The sequence below is a fragment of the Thamnophis sirtalis genome, unplaced genomic scaffold (assembly GCF_051295495.1).
Source record: "Thamnophis sirtalis isolate CommonGarterSnake01/CBP01778 unplaced genomic scaffold, rThaSir2_p1.2 scaffold_4, whole genome shotgun sequence".
NCBI classification, from domain to species: Eukaryota; Metazoa; Chordata; class Lepidosauria; order Squamata; family Natricidae; genus Thamnophis; species Thamnophis sirtalis.
The window spans coordinates 43,762,959-43,785,977 of record NW_028261384.1 but is presented as its reverse complement, the minus strand read 5'-3'; the positions used below and the strand labels follow the sequence as shown (position 1 = coordinate 43,785,977).

General features: G+C 34.0%; 1 protein-coding gene and 1 pseudogene across 1 annotated transcript; both read right to left on the bottom strand.

Moving 5' to 3' along the window:
• Window positions 1-2,004: 2,004 nt before the first annotated feature.
• OXNAD1 (oxidoreductase NAD binding domain containing 1) lies at window positions 2,005-22,608 on the bottom strand. Its single transcript, XM_014061521.2, has 8 exons — window positions 22,132-22,608; window positions 19,874-20,019; window positions 17,144-17,207; window positions 13,645-13,751; window positions 8,149-8,290; window positions 6,059-6,301; window positions 4,916-5,024; window positions 2,005-2,687 (listed from the first exon to the last, which is right to left on the bottom strand). Exons 2-8 carry the CDS (start codon window positions 19,993-19,995, stop codon window positions 2,533-2,535), a joined length of 942 nt encoding a protein of 313 aa, XP_013916996.1. The 5' UTR covers window positions 19,996-20,019; window positions 22,132-22,608; the 3' UTR covers window positions 2,005-2,532.
• Window positions 3,808-3,965, bottom strand: LOC148045822 (U2 spliceosomal RNA; annotated as a pseudogene).
• Window positions 22,609-23,019: the final 411 nt, after the last annotated feature.

Below are 23,019 nucleotides of genomic sequence, written 5' to 3'. Positions count from 1 at the left end.
ATGTAAAATAGATGTTTAATATATGTGATTACATGTTACTAGTATTTTTCTACTTGTTTTCTCTCCTTTTTTATTTTTGTATATTACAAAAATATGCATACATAACCCCATAAGGCAATCTGAGAGAAACCAAAATTTCTTTATTAGGCAAAGCCACCAAACAATGAGGGCATATTCCTCTTTAATTTTAGCAATAAACTGAATAGGATAGAAGTCTTTTAAATAATAATACAGGACTGCTGTGACCATTTTTCCAGACAATGAAGATAATTTTTGTGATATAAATATTGGTTCATGTGGTTCTTTACAATGTTTGGTTTTTGCTTTAATATTCATAACTATTTCACCTTGCCTGCTCCCTGGGTAGCAATAAGGGTAGGGTAGGAAAAGAGAGAAGAAATAGGATGGACAGAAGGAAAGAAAGAAAGAAGGAAAGAAGAAAGGATGGATGGATGAATGGATTTGTGTTCCTGGGTCTTGGGCGGGCTTGATTTGGGAAATGAAACTTATAGGAGAATAAAGACAGGCCATCATATTAATGTAATAATATGTAATGGGCAGGGGAATATGTGGCAGGAGACAGTAAATCGGCCACCCTTGGGGTTCATAGAACCATTGTCTTGTTAACAGTCTTACATTCAGTTCCTTGATCTCAACCTCAATGTCCTGTCAGTGGACCTTTGGTGAAGGTATAACTGCTGTTATTGTAATATCAGGTTGGTCTGTAACAAAGAGTTATTGCTACCCAGAGTTATGTTTTGTGATATGGGCGACTATAAATATTTGACAAAAATATTTGTTCTTAGCCCAAATTATGTATTGGGGAGGGGTGTTTGAATATCACAGGATAGTTCATTAAAACAGCCTATAAACTCTGGAGGCAAGCAAACAAATAGTAAGATTGTTTCCAAGATTTAGCTGATACCAATTCCATGTAGATTTTCAATATTATTACAAATTATATAAACATAATGTTCATCTGATCAGATCAAATCTCCAAATCTTGCTTCCCAAAGGGTCTGTAATGATGCTCTTTTATAGAGATAATATTCAATGCACTCTTCAATGGAGGTTCCATATAATCATCATAATGTATGGAAGACAGACAATATTACTTAATTTATCTAGGCCCCTTTCAAAACAATATAAGCTACTTAGTATCTAATGTTGTAAGACACAATTCCATAAGAGAAAACATTAACAGCACATTGCACTAAACAGAATTCTCACCACAAATTTTTGGTTCTTTTGTATTTGGGTTCTCTTAAATTCGTTGCAATTATTATAGTACAGACAAGTAGGGAAAAGGGCGGCCTATAAATAAACTTATTCCATTCCATTCCATTCCATTAAGTAACACTATACATAGCATTCCACTCTGAGGAAAAGCAGCATAATTAAATTTGTTTTAAGATTATACCATCAAACCACAATATTAATTTATTTAGTACCTTTAGTTAAACTCAAAATCTCTTACATAATTACTGTAGTTCCGCTACCACAGTAGCAGTGCAGACCCTTAGGCAGCTTCCCTTCATTATGAACTACGTTGTCTCAATATATGCTAGTCAAGCCAAGTGGCTTCTGGAAAATGCTAAACATCCAATTTTAATATTTCAAAGTAAATTTCATTGAAACCAATAAGATTTTCTTCCAAATAAAACTGCTTAGACCTGTTTTAGCTAAGTTTATAACGATGGCACATTTTTTAACCTTGATGCAGCAGAATAATTCCAAGTTTGACCCACTGTATGTGGTGCACAGTGTGTGTGCTGCTTATGACCAGAAATAGGTCAGTCTATAATGTTATTTCAAATGAAGTTCCATAACTAAAATTGATAAAGAGATAATATTATGGAAATACGTTGGATCCAGATTCCATCATGTTTTGAGTAAACCACTGGAAATTAACAGCACTTCATTTATTCATGACTCAATTATCTCATTTTATTGATTGTAGTGGTTCTACCACAGCACAATTAATTTCAAATCCAATCTAATTACTGAAATGTACATTCAGAACTTTATTAATAACCTTGTGCCAAATCTTGTTCCTGAAAATACAAGAAGCTTCAAAAGCAACATCTTTTACTTTTCAAACAGTCTTCAATAGAAAATACAAGGTAGACCAGAAATGGATAGATGAATTCCATCCTTTTATCTTAAGTTTGTCCTTCCCATATGAGGCGACGTAGATTTCAAGTCATTCTTCTTCTCTTATCTGTATGTAGTGAAATCTTACATATATAATATTTAGTTATATACCTATATATTACATACCAAAGTTAATAAAATATTTAATAAAATATTTATTTTTATAAATTGTCACTGCTCAGTACATGGACAAATTTAACATGTTTCCTATTTGTTTTTCCAAATTGTTTGTTAAAAATAAATTTTATAATTTCATTATGAATTATTTTATTTCCACAAATGGAAAAATTTTACTTTGTGTAAATTTTCAGTGTTCATCAGCAAACATGCATATATTATGTTTTCATTCTTATTTTGTCTGGAATGCTGCTGGATGTGCTACCACCACTTTTCAAAGAAAATATTGCTCTGAATCACCCCAAGGTTTTCAAGCAGCTTAGAGATGGATTCTATCATTGGAGGTGGTCCACAAATGTACCACAAAGTATTCTTGGAGATACATTTTTCTAGGTCACTTCCAGATAATCTTCCTTCTAGTAGAGAATACACAGAGTTAAGAAAACATTTATGAAGACATTTAATAGAACTATGCTAATCATTTGAAATGGGAGCTTCATAAATCATGCTGGCATAAGCAAAGCATTTTCTCCTTGAATTGTTACAGCAGTCAGATCTTCCAGAAGGCATGAGTTTACATGGATCACACTTCTGCTAGAACTAATGAAGCAGCAGTGCATACGCATCCATTTAAAACAACTGGGTGATTCTTTAAAGAAGCCACACAAGAATTCCAGAGGAACCCGTTACTTTAAGATTTTAAAAGATGCTTCAACCATGTCAAAATGCATAGAAGTGTCCCTTTCCAATGCTTGCTTAGTATTCAATAATTTACAAAGAGAAAGTAAGATGCTAGCTAGGTCCTTTTCTGCTTTTACAGAAAGTTTACAAAAATGTGTTTATAGTTTTTATGGTTTAGCCAAACTCTAATTGCTGTTAATAATATAATACCAAATTAAACATTTACAATAAACATTTTCTTTAATCCATCTAGCAAGGAAATTGAATCAATCATTAAAAGAAATATCTGTAAAGGGTTATCCATATATCTTAATAAGAGTCAACAGCAAGAAAAACATATTAACTGCATTTGAAAACTCTTAACTTTCTTAAACATGACATCCCTACTCAGAATAAGGATCCTTATTGTTCCAATGCCATGTTGTCGATACAAGGACACATTTTTCAATAAACATGCATAGTTTGCATAAGGAATTCCCTCCTCTAGATGTTTTATAGTCCTCATTTCGCAACCATTTGTTCAGACCATTTAAAGTTAACAATGCTGGGGGGGGGGGAGTAGCTTTAATAGCTCATTTATGATATTTACAGTGTCCCTACATGTTGTGCTGAGTCTGACCTGTTTTTTTTTTTACATTCCCGCCCTTCGCTATGTGAGAGGGAAGACAAAGAAAAAGCAAATGATTTCTTTAGCCTATGTTTCCTTTACTTTACCTTGCCCCCTTTCAGTAGAGCAGAGAGATTGGAGAGCAAAAGATTACAAAGAGTAAACTATTTCCTCTCTTTAAAATGACAACAATCACATCAGTAGTGGGATGAGGTCATGAAAAAAAGAGATTGTGTATAGAAATTATCAATGATTTAGATGAAGGGATAAATGGGAAACTCATCAAATTTGCAGATGACACCAAGATGGCAGAAATAGGCAACACTCCAGAAGAGAAGCTCAAGATACAGAAGATCTTGACAGATTTACACTACACTTGATCTTAGCCAAAAGTCCGAGAAGTGATTTGAACACTGGACCCTATCTAACACAATGACATTCAAGGAGGATAAAAACAGTTCTTTATTTAGGCAAGAAAAACCAAATGCATAGATATAGAATAGATGGTACTTGGCTCAATAACTGCAAGTGGGATCTTGGAGTCCTATTAGACAATCAGTTAAATATGAGCCAGCAGTGTGCTGCAACCACCAAAAAAGCCAACACAGTCCTAAGGTTGCATTAACAAAGGGATAGAATCAAGATCATATGAAGTGTTAGCACCACTTTATAATGCTTTGGTAAGACTACACTTAGAATATTGTATCTAGTTTGTTCGCCATGATATAAAAAAAGATGTTGAGTCTCTAGAAAGGGGGCAGAGAAGAGCAACAAAGATGATTAGGGGACAGGAAGCTAAATCATATGAAAAGAAGTTGCAGGAATTGAGTATATTTAGTATAATAAAAGAAGGACTAGGGGGTGACCTGATAGCAGTGTTCCAATATCTAAGGGGCTATCACAAAGAAGTGGGGGTCAACCTATTCCAAGCAACCTAGAACTAAGAAGAAGTTTCCTGACAGTTAGAACAATTAATCAGTGGAACAACTTATCTCCAGATGTTGCTCAAACATTGGAGATTTTTAAGAAGAGATTAAACAGCCATTTGTCTGAAATGGTATAGGGTTTCTTGCTTGAGCAGGAGATTGGACTAGACAACCTACAAGGTCCCTTTCAACTTTTATTCTATTATTCTTTGCCCTCTGGCAGAGTAGAAAAATTAGAGAGGAAGAAACCTCAAGAGAGTTAATCATGTGATTTCCCATTTAGTGACCACTTTGCCTAGAGGCAAAGTTGCTGGTCTCAGTTAAGGTCATTAAGAGAGAACTACCTGCATGCTATAATTACTTTGGTTCTCATAGTATTAAAACTACAACTTGTCATGTAATTTTTTTAATGCATTGCAAAAATACACACCCTTGATGTAAGGCAGAAGTTTCTCACAAATTGGCGAATTCTGCTTGGTAACGTGGAAACTGCATGTGATTTTTCCAGGAAATGCATTTGTCAAAGCAAGAATCTCTTTCTGGAATGTGCAAGATATTCAGTCATACCACAGTTAAATAAATCAAAGCAGATGTGTTGGTTGTTTGTTTAGTTCAGATTCTACAAATTTGAAGAATAGTTTAAGAATATTGTATTTTGAGCACCCATCTTAAGAAAAAAGTAGCATAACTAATTCCCTCTTTTCTATTTTCAAATTCAGGTAACAATTCCTTATAGTGGAGCTCAGTTATACAAACACATTGTCAATAGTAACTACTTTTTCATCTAAGCCTGTGCAGGTTTCTCCACCTTACCTAGAATATACTTTCAATTCTAAATATTGTTATAGTGCTATTTTATTGTGCTATTTTATTGTGAGTTGGACTAAGGAGAAATTTCCTAAGGGTGAGACCAATCAAGTTGACCACGCCCACCCAGCCGGTCATTAGGGCAGAGAACTGGTTGTTAAATTATTTGAATCCCACCACTGGTAGCAACAGTACAGTGAGCAATTTGGTGTCCCAAACATCATATAGGCCTGAACTCCTACTTTGTAATTCCCAATGTTCCCTCTGATTACAACAATCATTTTGAAGCAGGAAAGACAAGGAATATATAAAACCAAGAGTATTAATCAGGGTTCTTAAAATATGTTGGGATCTCTTGAGGAAGCAAAGTTACATTTTTTTAAAATGCAATCAAACTTGTGAAGATCAAGTGAAAAGCCTCATTCTGGGCTTTGCTCCTCATTTTAAGTGAAGCAGCTGAAGTACCACATAGTTTAACAACATAATAAAAATAAATGATTATAATTGTTTCTTGCCTATTATGATCATTAGTTTTATTTGGGGTGCACAAAGTTTGAAAACCTATTAGTGTAAGCCTTAAATTAACTAAAAACTCCACCTGCTCACCAAAATAGAAAATTCTGTTCCTGCCTATGTGTATGACACAGCCCCACCAACTTTGCATCAACCTCGTATTCACTGTAGCTCCGGACTTCTCAATTTTTTAAAAAAAGTTAAGACTTGTAGCCATTATAGCAAATTATGCAATATTATATAATAAACCTACCCTGAACAGAAGTTCATGTGCATTTTTTGCACAATAAAAGAGTTTGGTTGTTCCCACTTTGCAATCATTTCCTTTCTTCTCTTTAGTTCTGTGAAGGTCTACGATGTGGAGCAGTATAGAAAATAAAGGATTAATGCCTACTCCACCTGCTATGAGCACAACATTTGCTGGAATGTCTTTAGGCCGAGGATCATAAAAGAAGTTGCCTCCAACTCGCAAAGCCACTTCTGAATTAAGAGCACACTTTAGGGAAGAACAAAAAAAGCAAAAAACAACAATAAAAAAGATGGATTTCAAAGAAAATCAGAGAGGGAAATTATTTTAACTGAAAAGCCATGTTAGTGGGTCAACATAGTTTACTGCAAAATAAATCAAGTTAGTGCAATCTACACATTCTTCAACTGTGAAAATGTTACTTAGTTGATTGGTTTTGAGTAATAATAATATATGGTTTCATTCTTTGTTGATTCTATGAGATATATTTAAATCAAACCAAGTTTGCTTTAAGCTTATTTCGTAGAACGTCTTCTCAGAAGAAAATAGGTTATGAAAATGACTTATATTTGTGTCATCGCTTCTAAATACTTTCTCTATTTCTGTTAAAAGGAATAGGCTTGTAATTTCTCCACATGAGATCATTCAGACACTTGGCATAAAAAAAAATCTTAATGATAACTAGCAATTCCAGCATTAGCTAATGCTTTAAACTGCTTTAATTACTGTGATACTATGAGTTTAATTTAAAATATTAAGGCAGGAAGAAAAGTCCTAGGAAATGCCTCTGAGGCAGATAATTATGAGGTTAGTTTTTGGAGTTCCCTAATGAACAGCAGAGATGTGATAGAAAATGTCCATCAGGATTTGTCTAAGAATGTGTGGTTGAGCCACACTGGTTCTATACATTTTCTGAATACTTTTCACAGTCAATTATTTTATTGAAATTTCAATAGTGCATGAAAGTAACCTATTTAAGAACAGTAGGATACTTTTTATGGGCATATGGTAATGGATGGATTAGGAGCAACCTGGGAGATGAAGAAAGGCAGAGAAAGGGAGAGAATTGCTCTAATGATAAGACTGCATTGATTTTACACTGACCTAGTAGTCAACAAAAACAGAAGAAAAGCATATATTCATAACACAGCACATATAAATGTCCCCTCCACCTCGCTTATCTTTTACAGAATTATCATTTATAAACCATAGTTTGGTAGTGAAAATGTTTAAAGGGGTAAACAATCCATGAACATTCTGGAATAGTTTTCAGTGGGCAGCAGTTTTTCTAGAGCAAAAAGGTGAACTTGTGGCACCTAAAAATTGAACCTATTTTTTCCTGTAAACTTTCATAGGTCCCAGGCCAAGACTTTAAATATATCTGATAAAGAGGGTGTTATATATAGGAATTTATGTGATAACAATTGCATTAGTATTTCAGATATAACAAGACTCCTTGCTTTTTGAACATTGGTCAATGAGGCTACTTTCTGACACCTTTGTGTTCTAGCAACATCACAAAAAATAAGCCTAGCCTTCCTTCTGGTTATCACTTCATAATTGTTTGTTTTTAAAATGGAAATGAGTCTAATTTTGTATTAGTTAATTTCTGCCATTTTACTGGGCTTTTTGAAATATCCCACTTGCCACTACACTTACATATTTCAACGAGAGAAGACTTGTATAGAAGGGCCATGTTCTGGCAGAGATTTTGTATTTGTGAAAGAACAACAGGTCAATCCAAAATGATATACATTAGATAAATACAGTTTGTACTACATGTTGATAAAATGTTACATTTATACAGTTTTAAAGTTTTATGAAGAGCAATGTACAGACCAGTTTTTTGTCTTTTGTGTCTAGATCATTTCATGTTTAATTGCAATGACAGGTATGGCATTTAACTAATACACATTATACTACACTCCATCAGTAATTTATGTTTTATAGTACACATAAAAGCGTAAGACAATTCAAAGTAATAATAATACTGCATTACATATAAAGCTACAATACAGCTCCTAGTAATAAAGATGTAAAAATAAATTTAAAGAACATTAAAACCAAAATTATTAGGAGCTTTTAGTTATAAATACCTGAGTATGAATCCAGTGAGCAGGTGGGTGTGTTGTATGTTTTACTGCAAGTTCTAATATTCCCTCTTCTTCCAACATACCAGGACTTGAACACATTGAGAATCCACCAACTACAGAAGTTCCAGGTATAAAGAAGTCTACCCTAAAAGAAAATAAATTTCCTTTTAATTTCTTCTATGCAATGTCCTAGAATAGGTTTCCTTTTTACTATTCAAAACATCTGACACGATTATTCAAATGTATAGTTTAATAATATATTAAATATATTTAATATATATTAAATAATATATTTTATTAGAACCTTGCTATGTAAAGTTAATTAATTATATAGATTTTACATTATTATTTGTATAGGCAAAGTTCAAGGAAACTCACATAGAAGATATTTAGCTAGTAAAGCAACAATGGGTAAAATACCATTAAAGACCAACAGAACAGATCAAATAGTAATATTTTCAGATGCACAAATATGAATCATAGTAGCATAAGTTCTTGCTAAAGTCCTTGGTATTCATTCAAGTAGTTCTTGACTTACAACTATAACTGAGCCTGGAATCTCAGTTGTTGAACAAAGTGGTTGCTAAATGAGTTGTCACAAGTCTGTCCATGTAATTGGTGTGTCAATGGTCACAATCCAAGCACTTCCGATTGCAGGGATGGAGTCATCAGAATCTGATCTCCGTTTCTCTACCTTGCCATAGAATTAAGCTCCACTCTGCATGTGTAAGGGAACATGTCAGTAGGGTGCAGAAATGAAGGCTCTGAGCTCTGTTTCTGCACCCCATGGGGAATATCGGCTCTGTGCACAGAAAAGGATTCCTTCAGCTTGGTACAGAAGCAAAGCTCAAATAATTAGGACCTTAATTCTATTTTTTCCCACTGCATTGAAGGAGTTCAGCTCCTCTTGGCAGGCAGCTCTTTCAGCCAGCCCCTGGACATGAGAATGAGTCCTCTTGGCAGGCGGCGGCAGCTTGTAACCTTCCCTACTACCTTCTCCATTGACATTCTGGGAAACTCAGTAGAGAAAATTGTAAAGATGGAAATCATATGATTGTGGAGTACTTGGCAACCGGTTATAAGTGTGAACAGATTACCAAGTATCTAGATCATACTCAAGTGATCATGGGGGTGGGGGGCCAGCATGACATTTAACCGTGGCTGGAAGTGCTCTACAGAGTGTAAATCATTCTTTCCGAACCATTGTAATTTCTAACAGATATTAATCACTTGGTCATAAGACAAGAATTGCCTGTAGTCAGGTTTGGATGCTGAGAGGCAACAATTAAACTTCTTCCCACTGAAATCACTGTTTGGGGAATAACAATGATAACTCAGTAACTCGTCTAAAATTTCCCATAACAGAAAACTCTGAACAAAATCTTCAATTGGTTTATTGAGTAAAGAATAAATGTCTGAATCTTATTAATTTACTATGCACATATCTCTGTTTTTGGTCAATGCAATCAAAGTAGTTTACAATTTTTAACATATAAGTAAGCAGCCTTATAAATAATGTAAAAAGGGAAATAAAGTGAGTGGAAAGAATTTTTTTTTTTTTTTGTAAACATAAAATTGTAATTGAGTCATAATGGCAAATATACATGGTTAAAAAGTTATTTTGTCAGCAATGTTACAAAACATGTACTGATAGCATGTTCTTAATATGTGAAGTTTCATTTTAAGAATATTACATTGTCATCCAACCTATTTCTACCTGAATCACTTTACAAATAGATAATTTCCATCTACCAGAGATATGTTTGCCTGGTGTTTTCAAAAGTTCAATTCTAATTTTGTCAATACTGCTAAATTTAATCCAGTTTTTAATCTAGTTTTAAAAAATAATATTTAAGAAAAAGTACTTTAAATTATGTGCAATTATTTATTTGTATTTTATTAACACATTTATAATCCTTATAAATTAATCCATGCAAGCTGCATTATAGTGCCCTCTAGTGAGGAATGATTCTGCCTGTTAAACGTTGTAAAACCAAATTACGAACATATATGAAAGTTCAAATTTAGTGCAAAGTGAACTCAAAGTTTAATCTGTCTTCTTTTGACAAAATGCCTTGTTTTGCTAACTTGTAAACCAATTAAAAGCCAGCAACCCTGATACCATTTATCTGGACCTGATACCATTTATCTTAGAATATTATTACTGTTTCCTTCATTACTTGAAACCTTGTGGAACCTAATGCGAAACTATAATTAAAACAGATTTATTTACAGAACAAATCATTATAATGCTACTGGCATTCAGAAGTAGAAAAGAAGACTATACATAGCTTATAGTTACATCTAAATTAAACATAAAAAGTTAAAAACAAATGACCAAAGAAGGATATGTTCCTAAAGATTTTCTAGGAAGGCAGAATTTTATAAGATTCTTATTCTATGCAACAAATCATGAATTCTACATGTCCACAGGGATAAGAGTAAGATCAGTGCAACATAATTATAAAAATTCAGTTCTTTATAAATAAAACAACTTGGAGATAAAGTTATTAGAATCTTTTTTTTAAGGAGAGGTAGCCTCGAGGATTTTTTGATGGATCTTTATTTCAATGAAGTAGACAGATAAGGACCTTTTGATTTTAATAAATACATAGGGGAATAACCAGAATTTTGAGCTGATTTGCTACCTGAAATAAGTTACTGGATTCCCAGGTACTTCTTTCTAATTGTGTATCTTTTGCATTTGCTACAGTAAATTTTTGGGTTCTAAAAAAAGGAGCGAAGTAAATCTAACAAGACTGACATTTGCTTTCCCCCACGTTAGAAGTCTGCAGAAAGTGTTTCACTAATTACATACACTAATAACAGCTAATATATTCTGTACAGAAAGCTATAGGTATTTATAAAACTAAATGCATATAAATGTTATTTATATGCATTTATTCATAATTAAGCAGAACAAATGTGCTATATAAAACAGTCTATCAACAGATTATGAACAGAAACTTGATTAGAGAAGAAATAGATTCTATATATAATATATTCTAGAATACTTCCTAAGCCCTCCAGAGATCTTTTTTTGGTTAAATGTTTCCCCCCAAAAATTACTTGTTGGGAGTTCCCCAACTCCCCTTGGACATGGTTTTTTTCCTCCATTAAAATGAATTAGCATTTAAAACTGCATTTCTGGGAGCAATTCTCATGTGTTAGACTCCTTACATCTAAATATCGACATTAATATTAACAAATATTAGACTGTAGGCAAAGTGAAACAAGTTCTACTCCATTCTCCACCAGAGCAATTCACTTAGTGTATTTGGGCCAGTCATTTTCTCTCAATCCAACTTACCACAAAGGATTATTGTAAGGAAAAATAGGAAGGAGTCTTATATTACCTGAGCTTCCAAGTGAAAGGCAGGATATAGATAAAAGACAACACTTTTATTTTCATACACGATGTCCTATCTCATTATGCAGTTCAACAGAAACGGTCTAGTTTCTAAATGTCAAAGTCAATGATTTTATCATCTACATAACCAAATCTAAATGATGTATTTGCATATGTATGGATGAAATTTAATATGCATTTATTGGGCATAAAATGCACTGATAAATTGTACTTTTAAATAAATGAAAGATAATTTTTCCGAGTAACTACAGATCAGACTTTATCTTACTTTTGGTGTTATACATGCCCCTTATTTATCTATTTTCTAGATAAACTATATTTTAGTTGTAAATACAGAAATGTTTGAAAAAATGTTCATATAAATGAAATCTCAAATTTCATAATATATAATTTTAATTGAAAATAAAACAAGCAACAATACTTTGTAATAAACATATAAGCAAATAAATTGAGACAATTTAAAAACAAGTAGACAGAAATATAATCTTTACAATATCACAAATTGCTGAACACACTGGAATATTCAATAGTATAATAGGTACTGTGATGAACTTTCAACAAAGCATCAGTTTGTAAAGCCAGAAATTTCAGAACGTAGGCATGACCATAACTATGTAGCTCCTCTGTGTGACAGAAATATTCGTTGAGGGAAAAAATGCACATCTTTAAGGAAGAGGAGACCTCCAGCCATTCCATCGCAAATGTAAATCTATTAACACCCCCCCCCCCATACCCCCAGTTCTTTTTCTCAGTACTATTCATTTGATCATAAGCAATCTTGCTAGCTGCACTGGTGGAACGTTAGCATGCCAAACAGAATTAGAATAATTTAAAAGGAAGATAATGAAAAGAGTAATTATAATTAAAGAACCCAGTTTTCAGTATGATGATTACCAAAACATTTTTGAAGGGTAAATGTTTGCCTAAGAACAACACGCACAAATTTAGTATGCATCTGTGCACATGTGCAAAGGGTGCTGCAAATTGCTCTACAAACATGAATTATTGCAATCAGCATCTTGTTTTCTTGTTCTAAATGCAAAAGACTGCAAAATTAACACTACTAGTAACTCATGCTATTAACATCCTACTGATAAAGTTTGATCTTATATAACACTTGCCAGATGGATTGATAATGTAAAGTAAAAGCAAAAAAGAACAAGAAAACACTGACCAGACTGAAAAAATTGATATAAAATTGTATCTGAATTTTTGAGAGAAAACATTCAGATCTTGAAGAGATTTATATGATTAAAATAATTGTAATTTTCCTGAATATGTGGACAAGAAAAAATACTGTCATTCTATTTTTTAAAGATTATATCATTGTATAGTATTCTACAAGGCAGCATATATGGAATCTATCATTATTTTATCCTTGCAGAAACCCTGTGATCTAGAATAAAACTGAGCAACAATCAGTGGCCAAAATCACAAGTAAGTTCCATGATTAAATCTTCTCTACTTGTTTCTAATCAATATCCTATGAGGTTAGATACTAGAGACTTTAATTCATTTTAGAGAGCTTCTTCTAAAAATGGAAGAGCATATTTCCTTCCTTCCTTCTTTCCTTCCTTCCTTCCATGCATCCATCCATCCATCCATCCATCCCACTGAAAATATCACAGAATGTAATCCAATGATTAGGTTACAGAGAAACAAAATAAAAGTAGAACTATTGACTTCTTCTTTCTCAAACAGCAAATTATCTTGCATCTTATTACTTTTGGAAATCCTTTTATTTTCAAATGAAATTTCTTATGCACATGCTGTTGTTTCTCAATGATACTCACTTAGAAATAGTTATATAGCTTTGACCATTTGTGATAGCGCAAATAAAACAGAATTCTCTTTGTAGAGTAGGGAAAGTTTAAAGAATGCTTATGTACAACCATTTCAAAAGAGATACAAGGCTAAACAACGTGTGAGGAAATTGCTGCAAATGAAATATATTCTATTTGTTTTATTAGGGCAAATCACTTCATTCAAAGATGACTAAATTAAACATTTGCATGTGCCTGTAATAAACAGAAATAATTTGATGTCAATAATAGGTATAAATGTACCATCAATTTAGCATTTCATTAACTTCTCTTTCTATTTAATACATACAGATCAAAGAATCTTACCATTGTCCTGCCTTAAAAGTAAATTCCTTATCTGTCACTGCCAAACGAAGTCTTTTAACTGTTTCAGATTCATTGATGATGCCACACACTTTTGCTTTAGAAATAATCTAAAAAGACAAAAACCATCATAAGTATCACCACTATTTTCAGGTAATAAACATAAAATTCAGCATAGAAAATAATTGTTTATGGATCCTTCCAAGCATGAAATTCCAATCATGAATTGGGTAACTATGATTTCTTCTGACTTCTTATATTGCTACTATTATTAGATGCACTATTTCACATTTATACAAATTTTAAGTTCTAATCTCATTGCAGATAATGAAGCTGAGTCTTTAACAAGATTAAGAATTCAAAAACGAGCAAAGACTAGGCTTGTTTGTTTGTTTGTTTGTTCTTTCTTCGTTCATTCATTCATTCATTCATTCATTCATTCATTCATTCATTCATTCATTCATTCAGTTTTTATGAACATCCCTTCACATATGACTAAGGGCAACTTACAAAAGATTAAACTCACACCTTCCTCACCTTTGGCTTGAACATTTTTAGACCAGAAATTCATCTATAAATTTCAAGATCTTTACATGAATCTATATAAAGCCGGTTCCAATTTTTGTCCTTTTAACAGAAATACAACATGGACATTTGTATTCAAATGACACCAGGTGTGGGTTCCTGCCAGTTCTATAGAAGAGGTTCCACAAATCTACAGTGCTGTTTAGAACCGGTTCCAGCTCCCTCCCCCTGCCCATCCGCACATCATCAAGATGAAGAGCGAGAGGAGGAATTCTAGGAGTTAAAGTTAAAGTCCACAAGTCTTAAAGCTGTCAAGTTTGAACACCCCTGGGGGGTTTTTTTCTAAAGGTTAGGGTGCAAGGATCTTGTCACTTTGAAGCTTTAATTAATATGAATTGTATTTGATGACGGTGGAAGAGATGCATAAAAGCCTTTTGTAACCAACTGATACACTTTCTACAATATGTAAAGAAGAAGGATTTGTATTTTTGTTTTGAAAATAAAAAAATTTAAATAAAAAAAAGACTTGCTTCAAATGCCAGTTTCTGAGCCAACATTTTGGTTGCTAAGCAAGAGTGTTGTTAAGTGAGTTTCACCACATTTTACAAGTTGGCCACGCCCACCCAATCACATGGCTGGCAAACCACTCCCACCCGGTCACATGGCTGGCAAGCCTCTCCTACCCAGTCACATGGCTGGCAAACCACTCCCACAAAGCAGGCCACACCTACAGAAGAGGTTCTAAAAAAATTTGAAACCCACTACTGAATGACACTAATACACATATTTATTTATTAATCCTAAGAGACTAAAAAAAGAGGTGGAAAATTCTGATCCGAAGTCTTCTAGCCCCATTTCTGGCATGCCTTTTGCAGCTCTCAGATTAAAAGCACAAAGTTTAAAAATGCAGCTCTTGATGAAAAAAACTGCTTCTTTATTCTCAGGGAAAGCAATAAAATCATGATTGAATAAAAAGCATCATTCTGAATAACCATAGACCAATTTATTAAAGCAAAATAATTTCCTTTTATTATGTTTTATTAGATATTTTACTACACTGTTTCCTCTGCGACCATCCCCAATCTCCTTCCCCCTCTCAATTTTTCTGACAGCAGTGTTACAAAACAGATTGTATGACTCAAGACCATCTACAAGCTTCATGGCTGGGTGGGACAAATCATTTGGAACATAGCCAACAATAGCTTTAATATAACTTCTAATCAGTCCAGGGATAGCATTTTGTTCTCTTGTTTTCTGCTTTGTTTCCTCTGACTTTCATAGTATGGCAATCAACTTATAAAATATAGTTTGGAATTGTTTGTTAAACTACAGAACATACTGTATTAATAGGTTTAAACCTAAAGTTCTTAAGATGAGTTATGCAAGTCCAAAAGTACAGAAAATGTTAAAATGATAAAGTACATCGAACTACAATTATGAGTATTTCCTTTCCCAGCCAGAAAAACTGGAGTCCAACAAATGAAATTTGGCCAGCTATGTCTTAATTTAAAACATATGGCAGGAAATGAATTTCTGAATAAAAATAGTTGAGCATTTCTACTGTCTTGTAAAACAACAGGATACTTGCCAAGTAAATGCTACCTTACTTTTTCTTATTTTAATACTTATATTTTTAAGAAAGAGTTTTATTTCTTAATTTGATCTGCTCTCATGATGTCATATAATATTCTCCTTACCACAAAAATCCCAGAATAAGAATAAGTCTAACTTTAATATGTCACATTAACTTATAACTGATTTCTGAACTGAATCTTGTAAATAATCCCCAAAATGTTTATTTGTTTGATTTATATGGCTGCCTATCTTGCCAAAATGACTCTAATTTCAGAAAATATTTTTATTCCCACAGTTTCCAAGAATTAGAAATGTACATTCTAATGCAGCTGAGGACCAAAATCATAAAAAATATTATTCTTCAAAGTTTGCAACCCATTGTCTCATATTGAAAAAGCAAAATATGCATACAGGGCACTTGTAAGCAAGAATACTCACTCATACACCTAGTTAGTATGGTCAGAGTTTAAGTCCTTTAAGCTCTTCTGTGGCATGGAGCCAGGATATTTGCAGGACTTCTCCCTAAGGGTTTCTACTTATCCCATTAGCTCGGTTAGAGTGGGCATGCACCAGTTGAAATGAAGAGTGCCACTAGTGAAGCAATGTTACTAGGTAGGTACTAGGAACCTTCTCTGTCATGGTACTTGTGCTATAGAAGAGCTGCAATACACTCTCTTGATAAAGATATAGATGGCCCCCAATATTGCCAATACTCAGAAGGAAACAAGTTATTAAATCTGAGCCCTAGCATAGATGTAAGGTGAGAATGTCCTTTGAGATTTTCAACAAGAGGGCCTCAACTTGTGTTTTACAATTGTCAATGCTTTACTTTATATTTGCCATTCAGATTGTTAATAGTTAGATGATGACCTAATAAATTTGATAAATAAATAAAAAGTGAAAGAATCAGTACTGTTACATCCTGTATCTGGAAATAACAATGTTCTCAGTTCCTTTTTTATTTTAGCTACATTTTTTATTTCAATGGCACTTATTTTGTAAGCAAACTCTAGAAGGCTCACAATAATCCATAAAACATCATCTATTCTTCCCTCAAGTACCAAACTAATCACTAATAGGATAGGCAAATATCCACAGAGAAATGTGATCCCACAGTAATGTGGAGTTACTTAGGTAAATTGTGGGACCCCCAAAACCATGCATGCCACTGCATTCTACATCACATGTAGCTCCCAGATGGTCTTTAAGGGCAGCTCCATGCACAGAACATTGCAGTAATCCTAAAGGGAGGTAACAACTAAGATATGGATGACTAGGGAGCAAGTAGCAAAAGATTATAGATGAAACAGATGATTATAGAGAAGGGTCAAATTATTACCAAATTTCTCCAATACCTTCAGCATATATAGCACATTTCATACTCATATACTACAATACCAACCTCATGTCGAAAGTCATTTGCTGTTCTCTCCAGATGATCTGATTTTCTTCTAGATTTCATTGTGCTATAAATAAGGTAAACTAAGATGTATCATTACTCAACATAATTTTGCAGCTTGAACTGGTCACTGAACACCCTTTTAAATAGTAACTTCAGATTGATTGATTTCTAACCATGGTATCATTAGAATGATGTTCCTCCCTTGAACTGATAAAAATTTATGTAATTGCCTACTGTTTTCAACAGCAATTTGGTTGCATTATTTGAAGAGTTTTAAAAAAACAAATAGTCATGAGAATACTATTAGTGCCCAGTATCTAATACTTAGAAGTGCACTGCTTCTAAACAAGAAGATTTCATAGCATTATTAAGGCATGAAGACCATCCATTATATTTTCTGAATCTTTAACAAAACCCAAATCCTTTTTATCCAGCTTATATTCATGAAGCAGAATGGGTTGTTAAAAGAGAAAATATGTATTTTGAAACAAGCTTAGGTACTTTTTAATAATTTTATTATCATAAATGCTAATATTAATCCTTGTTCAGTTAATTACTCATTTTTAAAGTAGTCTTTGCTTTGTACTGTTGTACCAACTATGGACTGGATCATAAGAACAAAAAATAAAAGAATCAAGAAAAATCAAACAATATACATATCTATATCTTTTTTTTTATTTTATCTAATCTAATCTTATATCTTATCTATATCCATATATCACACCATCTCATTTCATTGCATATACAAATAGATGTGTGGTCAAGACCACAATTGGGACTTTTCATTGTTAATTATTGCAGTTGTGAGTTGATTTGGATTCTATTTTACAATTTTTACAGTGGTCTTAAATAAATTTTGAGATCATCAAGCAAATTGGCAAAAAAGTTGCAAATTGCAAACATATGACCAAAGGATACTTAAACCAGTCGTAAATGGGAGCTGATCATCAAGCATCCCAACTGCGATCAAGTGTCCACAGAGATGATACAAAGGACATTAAGTCCAGGTCGTTTTTCTGAGGCCATCATAATTTTGAACAATCATTAATCAAATGGTCGTAAGTAAAGGACTACTTGTAAACCTCTTTTGTTAAGCAGCAATAAACTAATCATGTTTATTACATGTTTTAATCTCAGAAAGTAATTTATTATATCTGCCCATAGTAATTTCAGAACCTTCATCTCCCATTTAATCATGTTTTAAATACTGAAAAACTGTACTAAACTGTTCAATAAAACAGCTTCACTCCAAACAAGATAAGCTTATAACAGAATTAAAGAAATAACAAGTGATGAGCAAATACTATAATACAGTACTGCCTAGTTGCTCCCCCCCCCCCATTTACTTGATTATTTAAATATATGTGGTTTATCACTGAGCTGTATAATTCTAAACAAGACCAAAAAATGTTCTAATGGAAAAAAACCACTTACTTTTAGAAGATGTACCCGATCCACAGAATCTTCATAAGCAGACTTCCCAAATAAACATTATTATCCTCAGGAATACCTTTTGCCTTCTATGAATTTATCATATATATCATTTTAAAATATAATAGCTCTACCAGATAAAATATAATATCTTTACTATAAAAATATAATAGTTCTACCAATTTTGGATGATCAACTACAGCTGTTGCTGAATAGAGGAAAGTTATTATACTAGGCTACAACTTAAAATAAGACTTCTGTGAAGATGATGCATAAACTAGTTAATTCAGAATTCTAACCATTTAATTACATAAAGCCCTGCATGGCATCGGACCTGGGTACCTGAGAGACCGCCTCCTGCCAATTACCTCCCAAAGACCGATTCGATCGCACATGCTTGGCCTTCTCCGGATTCCATCTGCCAGCCAATGTCGGCTGGCGACCCCCCGGGGGAGGGCCTTCTCTGTTGCTGCTCCGGCCCTCTGGAACGAACTCCTCGTGGAGATCCGGACCCTTACTACCCTCCCAGCCTTCCGTAAAGCTACTAAGTCCTGGCTGTTCTGGCAGGCTGGGGGCTGTTGAAGTATCCGGCCCCACTTCAATTGTGAATGTTGCTGTATTTTTAAATTGTTGTATTGTCTTGTATTGTCTTATTTATCCCCGCTTCCTGTTTTATTGTAAGCCGCCCAGAGTCCTTTGGGAGTGGGCGGCATACAAAACCAATAAAACTAAACTAAACTAAAAACATAAAGGAACTATCACTCACTTTGAATTCACTGATCCAAAATACACAAAACAGTCTGCCGATCCCCATCCCTATAATCTCTTCAAAGTAGAAGATACATCAGGCTATGATCAATTTATTTTGCAACATCTTCCCTATGGAAGTCTGAATGGCATCAAGCAATTTCCCCCCCCCACCCCACCCCACCCCGCTCCAGAATCAGGTCAAGCCACTTTTGTTTTGCAAACCAGTTAAACTGATTATTGCCTTTAGCTGGTGTTTAAGAAATTTGTCTTCTCCCAATTTATAGAGGAATATGGGAATATAATTCCATTGCAGGGCTTTTACTAATATAACATCCTATTATTTGTTTTATAATTTGTTTTAATAAATTTGAAAAAAATCAATTCATTTAAAATTATAGTCTAAAATCAACTTGTTGATCACAATTTCATTATACTATGTTCTAGAAGATGGCAGTTGGCAGCTAATTCTTTATTCAATTTTTAAAGGAAAGTAATACCAATGTTATGTTAATATTTTCATTTTCACAGTAATAATATTTGATAGCTTACCCATTTATTACGCAGTATCTTATAGCTGTCAGTCTTAGGCACAAGTATGAAGAACAGCAGGGAAGAATTCTTCTGGCACTTTTCATTAATATAGGCAAACCAAAAGTTGTTGTATATATCATAATGTTCTTTTATGTTAAATATCCCTGTAAAGGCAATTTAAAATAATATTTGCATCTGTTTTTCAAAAAACAACGTCAAAAACCCCAGTTGTAAACAAACACACAAAGTAACACAAGGAGTATTTCTTTGGCACTAAGCTTCACTCACATAAAATAAATGAACTTCTGGACTGCTGCTGACATCACAGAAATATATATTAACCACTATTCACATCATAAAGATCATATCCCTCTCACTCTGTGGCTGTTTCAAAGATACCAAGCAGGAAACAATATTTCTGTCATACATGGCATACTCCAATTTGTTGACTACTAAACTATTTGTTGGGGGGGAAATCAATATCAAAGATTAGACTCAAAAAAACTCAACAAGAGCGAGGATGTAGGCCAGTTAGTAATATTGTTAGTCCTGAACACAGTCATAGCCCAATGAACCCTGACTGAGATTTCCTTCCATATCTGTGATGAAGTGAATTAAGATCTCTGAAGATTTAATTTTAAGCTTGATTATTTTTTTTATATCTCATCTTTATTATTTTTACAATTGAAAGCGACAATATATTCAACATTTCATCTTCCTATTTTCCCCACAACAACAACCCTGTGAGGTGGATTGAGAGTGTGTGACTGGCCCAAGGTCCCCCAGCCTTTCAGGGCTAAGACTGGATTTAAACTCATGGTCTTCTGCGTTCTAGCCTGGTACCTTAATGACTAGAATAAAGTGGCTCTTTTAAGGTTCCCCAAAGCTCCTAATATTTTGCTAACACTTCAATTTATTACATTGTTATAGTAATCATTTTAACACTCTGCTTATTATAGCATTACTTACATAAGAACTGTACTGTACTATATAAATAAAAATGTTTCTTTTTCCTGTGCATTTTGTAACATTAATTATTTGTAATGAACAATAGTGACATCTGCTGGCACTTAAAAATCTCTTCTGTTAAAACATTTCAAGCATCCACTTTTAGAAAGAGCAATTAAAATTTCCCAATGTTTATTCTTATGACATCAAATTATATTGGAACAACAGTATTTGGGTTTCTGTCTGACTTCTTAAAACCATAAATTTGTCTAGGTTCCCATTATAAATTAAGTCATGGAACCTTCCCTTCTTCCTGGTTGTTTTCTTGAATTCCCAATCTGTCCTACAGATTTGGCATTTCCTGATGTTCACTCATGTAATAATCAGGAACTTAGTTTTTATAAGCTAAGGCCAATTATGTACTGCTGCAGCTGCTCCCATTACACAGGGCTAATAAAGTGGTATTTTGTTAGAATAACCTTATATTTTCCTCTCTAATAATTACTACTAACTTCAAAAATCCTGTTTAGGGTGTAACAATTCTTAGATTACACAATATACTAAGCAAAAATGGAATTTGCTTGTTTGCGACTTAGTATGCTCTGCAGGCTTAGCCACTGTGATTGGTAAATGATGGTTAATGATTTATGATACTGCTGGAACTCAGTCAATTGGATTTTATTAATATTTAGGCAAAATATGATTTAGGATGCTGGATAGCCACTGCCTTAAAGTCACTAACATTCTTGTTAATTATGAGTGAATTCTGAAGTACTTTGAAGGCACCAAGCTGCCTAATCATCTTCTGAATATATTCACTAATAAGTAGAATTAATGTAATCATTTCTGAACATCAGTGGTAATTTCTTCATCCAACATTAGATAAACAGGAACCAATGATAATGATTCTACAAATCTGCTAAGATAATGATAACATTTTTTCCAGTTACATTTGGTTAACACATAATTTCCTCGTTGCTAATTTTAAGAGTTCCTTTAGCATTGGCAATTCTATTTTACGACAAAAATCTGAACAGGAATTTTGAAAGGGATAAGACCCCCTGGAACAGCTGCATTAAATGTAACAGAGAATGGCTGTCAACTTCATAGCTTAGATGATTCATTTGGAAAGGAATGAATAAAAAACCAGACAGGTAATCAGACTATAAACAGATTAATTGGGCTTCCTTAAGGCACTGCTGCCTGAGGACGATTGGATCCCCGGTCTAATACACAGAAAGGTCGTCTCAAAACTATCAGAAGGTCCGAAGAGCAGGAACAGATCCGGGCTGCCTCTGGCCTTTCCGTCCTTCTTTCGTTCGACTCACCTCACAGGGCGAGACCTCCCCGACACGGTGTTCATTTCACAAGCAGATTTTACTTAATGGGATCCAGCCTCTTAGTTTTGGACCGTAAAACTTCAATTCTTCATTATAGATTAAGCCTTATTTTAGACAGATCTCCCCTTTCTCTTCAGCACCGATAAGGGCTTTGACAGATGACATTTATTTCTCCAGAGCTTTCTTTGAACGTCGCTTCTTCTAGCTAAATTTCCAACCTAACTACTTCCATTTAGAAGGCAGCATTAACACTTGAGCCTCTTTCTCAAAGGCGTAAGGAAATAACCGGCATCCTGAGAAATTCAGCGAAAACGGTCCCTAAAAGAAGAGGCACCGTCCCACCTCTGATTTGGGCACTTCCTGTTTACATAGTTCCTGCTTTTACCGGTCTATGTCAAAAAACCCACACTTAAAAAAAAAAGAAACTCATTTCATGTTTTTTATGCCTAACTCTTAAGACAAGCGAATAAATTGACAATTTCTATAGAAGAGACAAGGTCAGAGCGATATTACTGTGGGCTCAATGGCAATGTTCGCGCGGGGCGTTGGGGCGGTGGGGGAGACCGTCCAACATGGAAGTGAAAAACAGCGGCTTTTAGTTTCAAGCAAAGGGGCAAAGTGCATATCACTCTACAGCAGTGATTCTTAATTTCGGCAACTTTAAGTTATGTGGACTTCAGTATTGTTGGCTAAGAAATTGTGAAAGTTGAGGTCCACACATCGTAAGTTGGCGAGGATGAGGAAAACTTCTCTATAGTTTCTAGTTCTATAATTTAGGGGTGGGGTGCTACGTATAATTTACGTAACAAAGTTGATGAGTTTGCTGCTCATCGTCGTCGTCGCCCCGCCCCGCCCCCCCGCTCCGCCCCAGCAAGA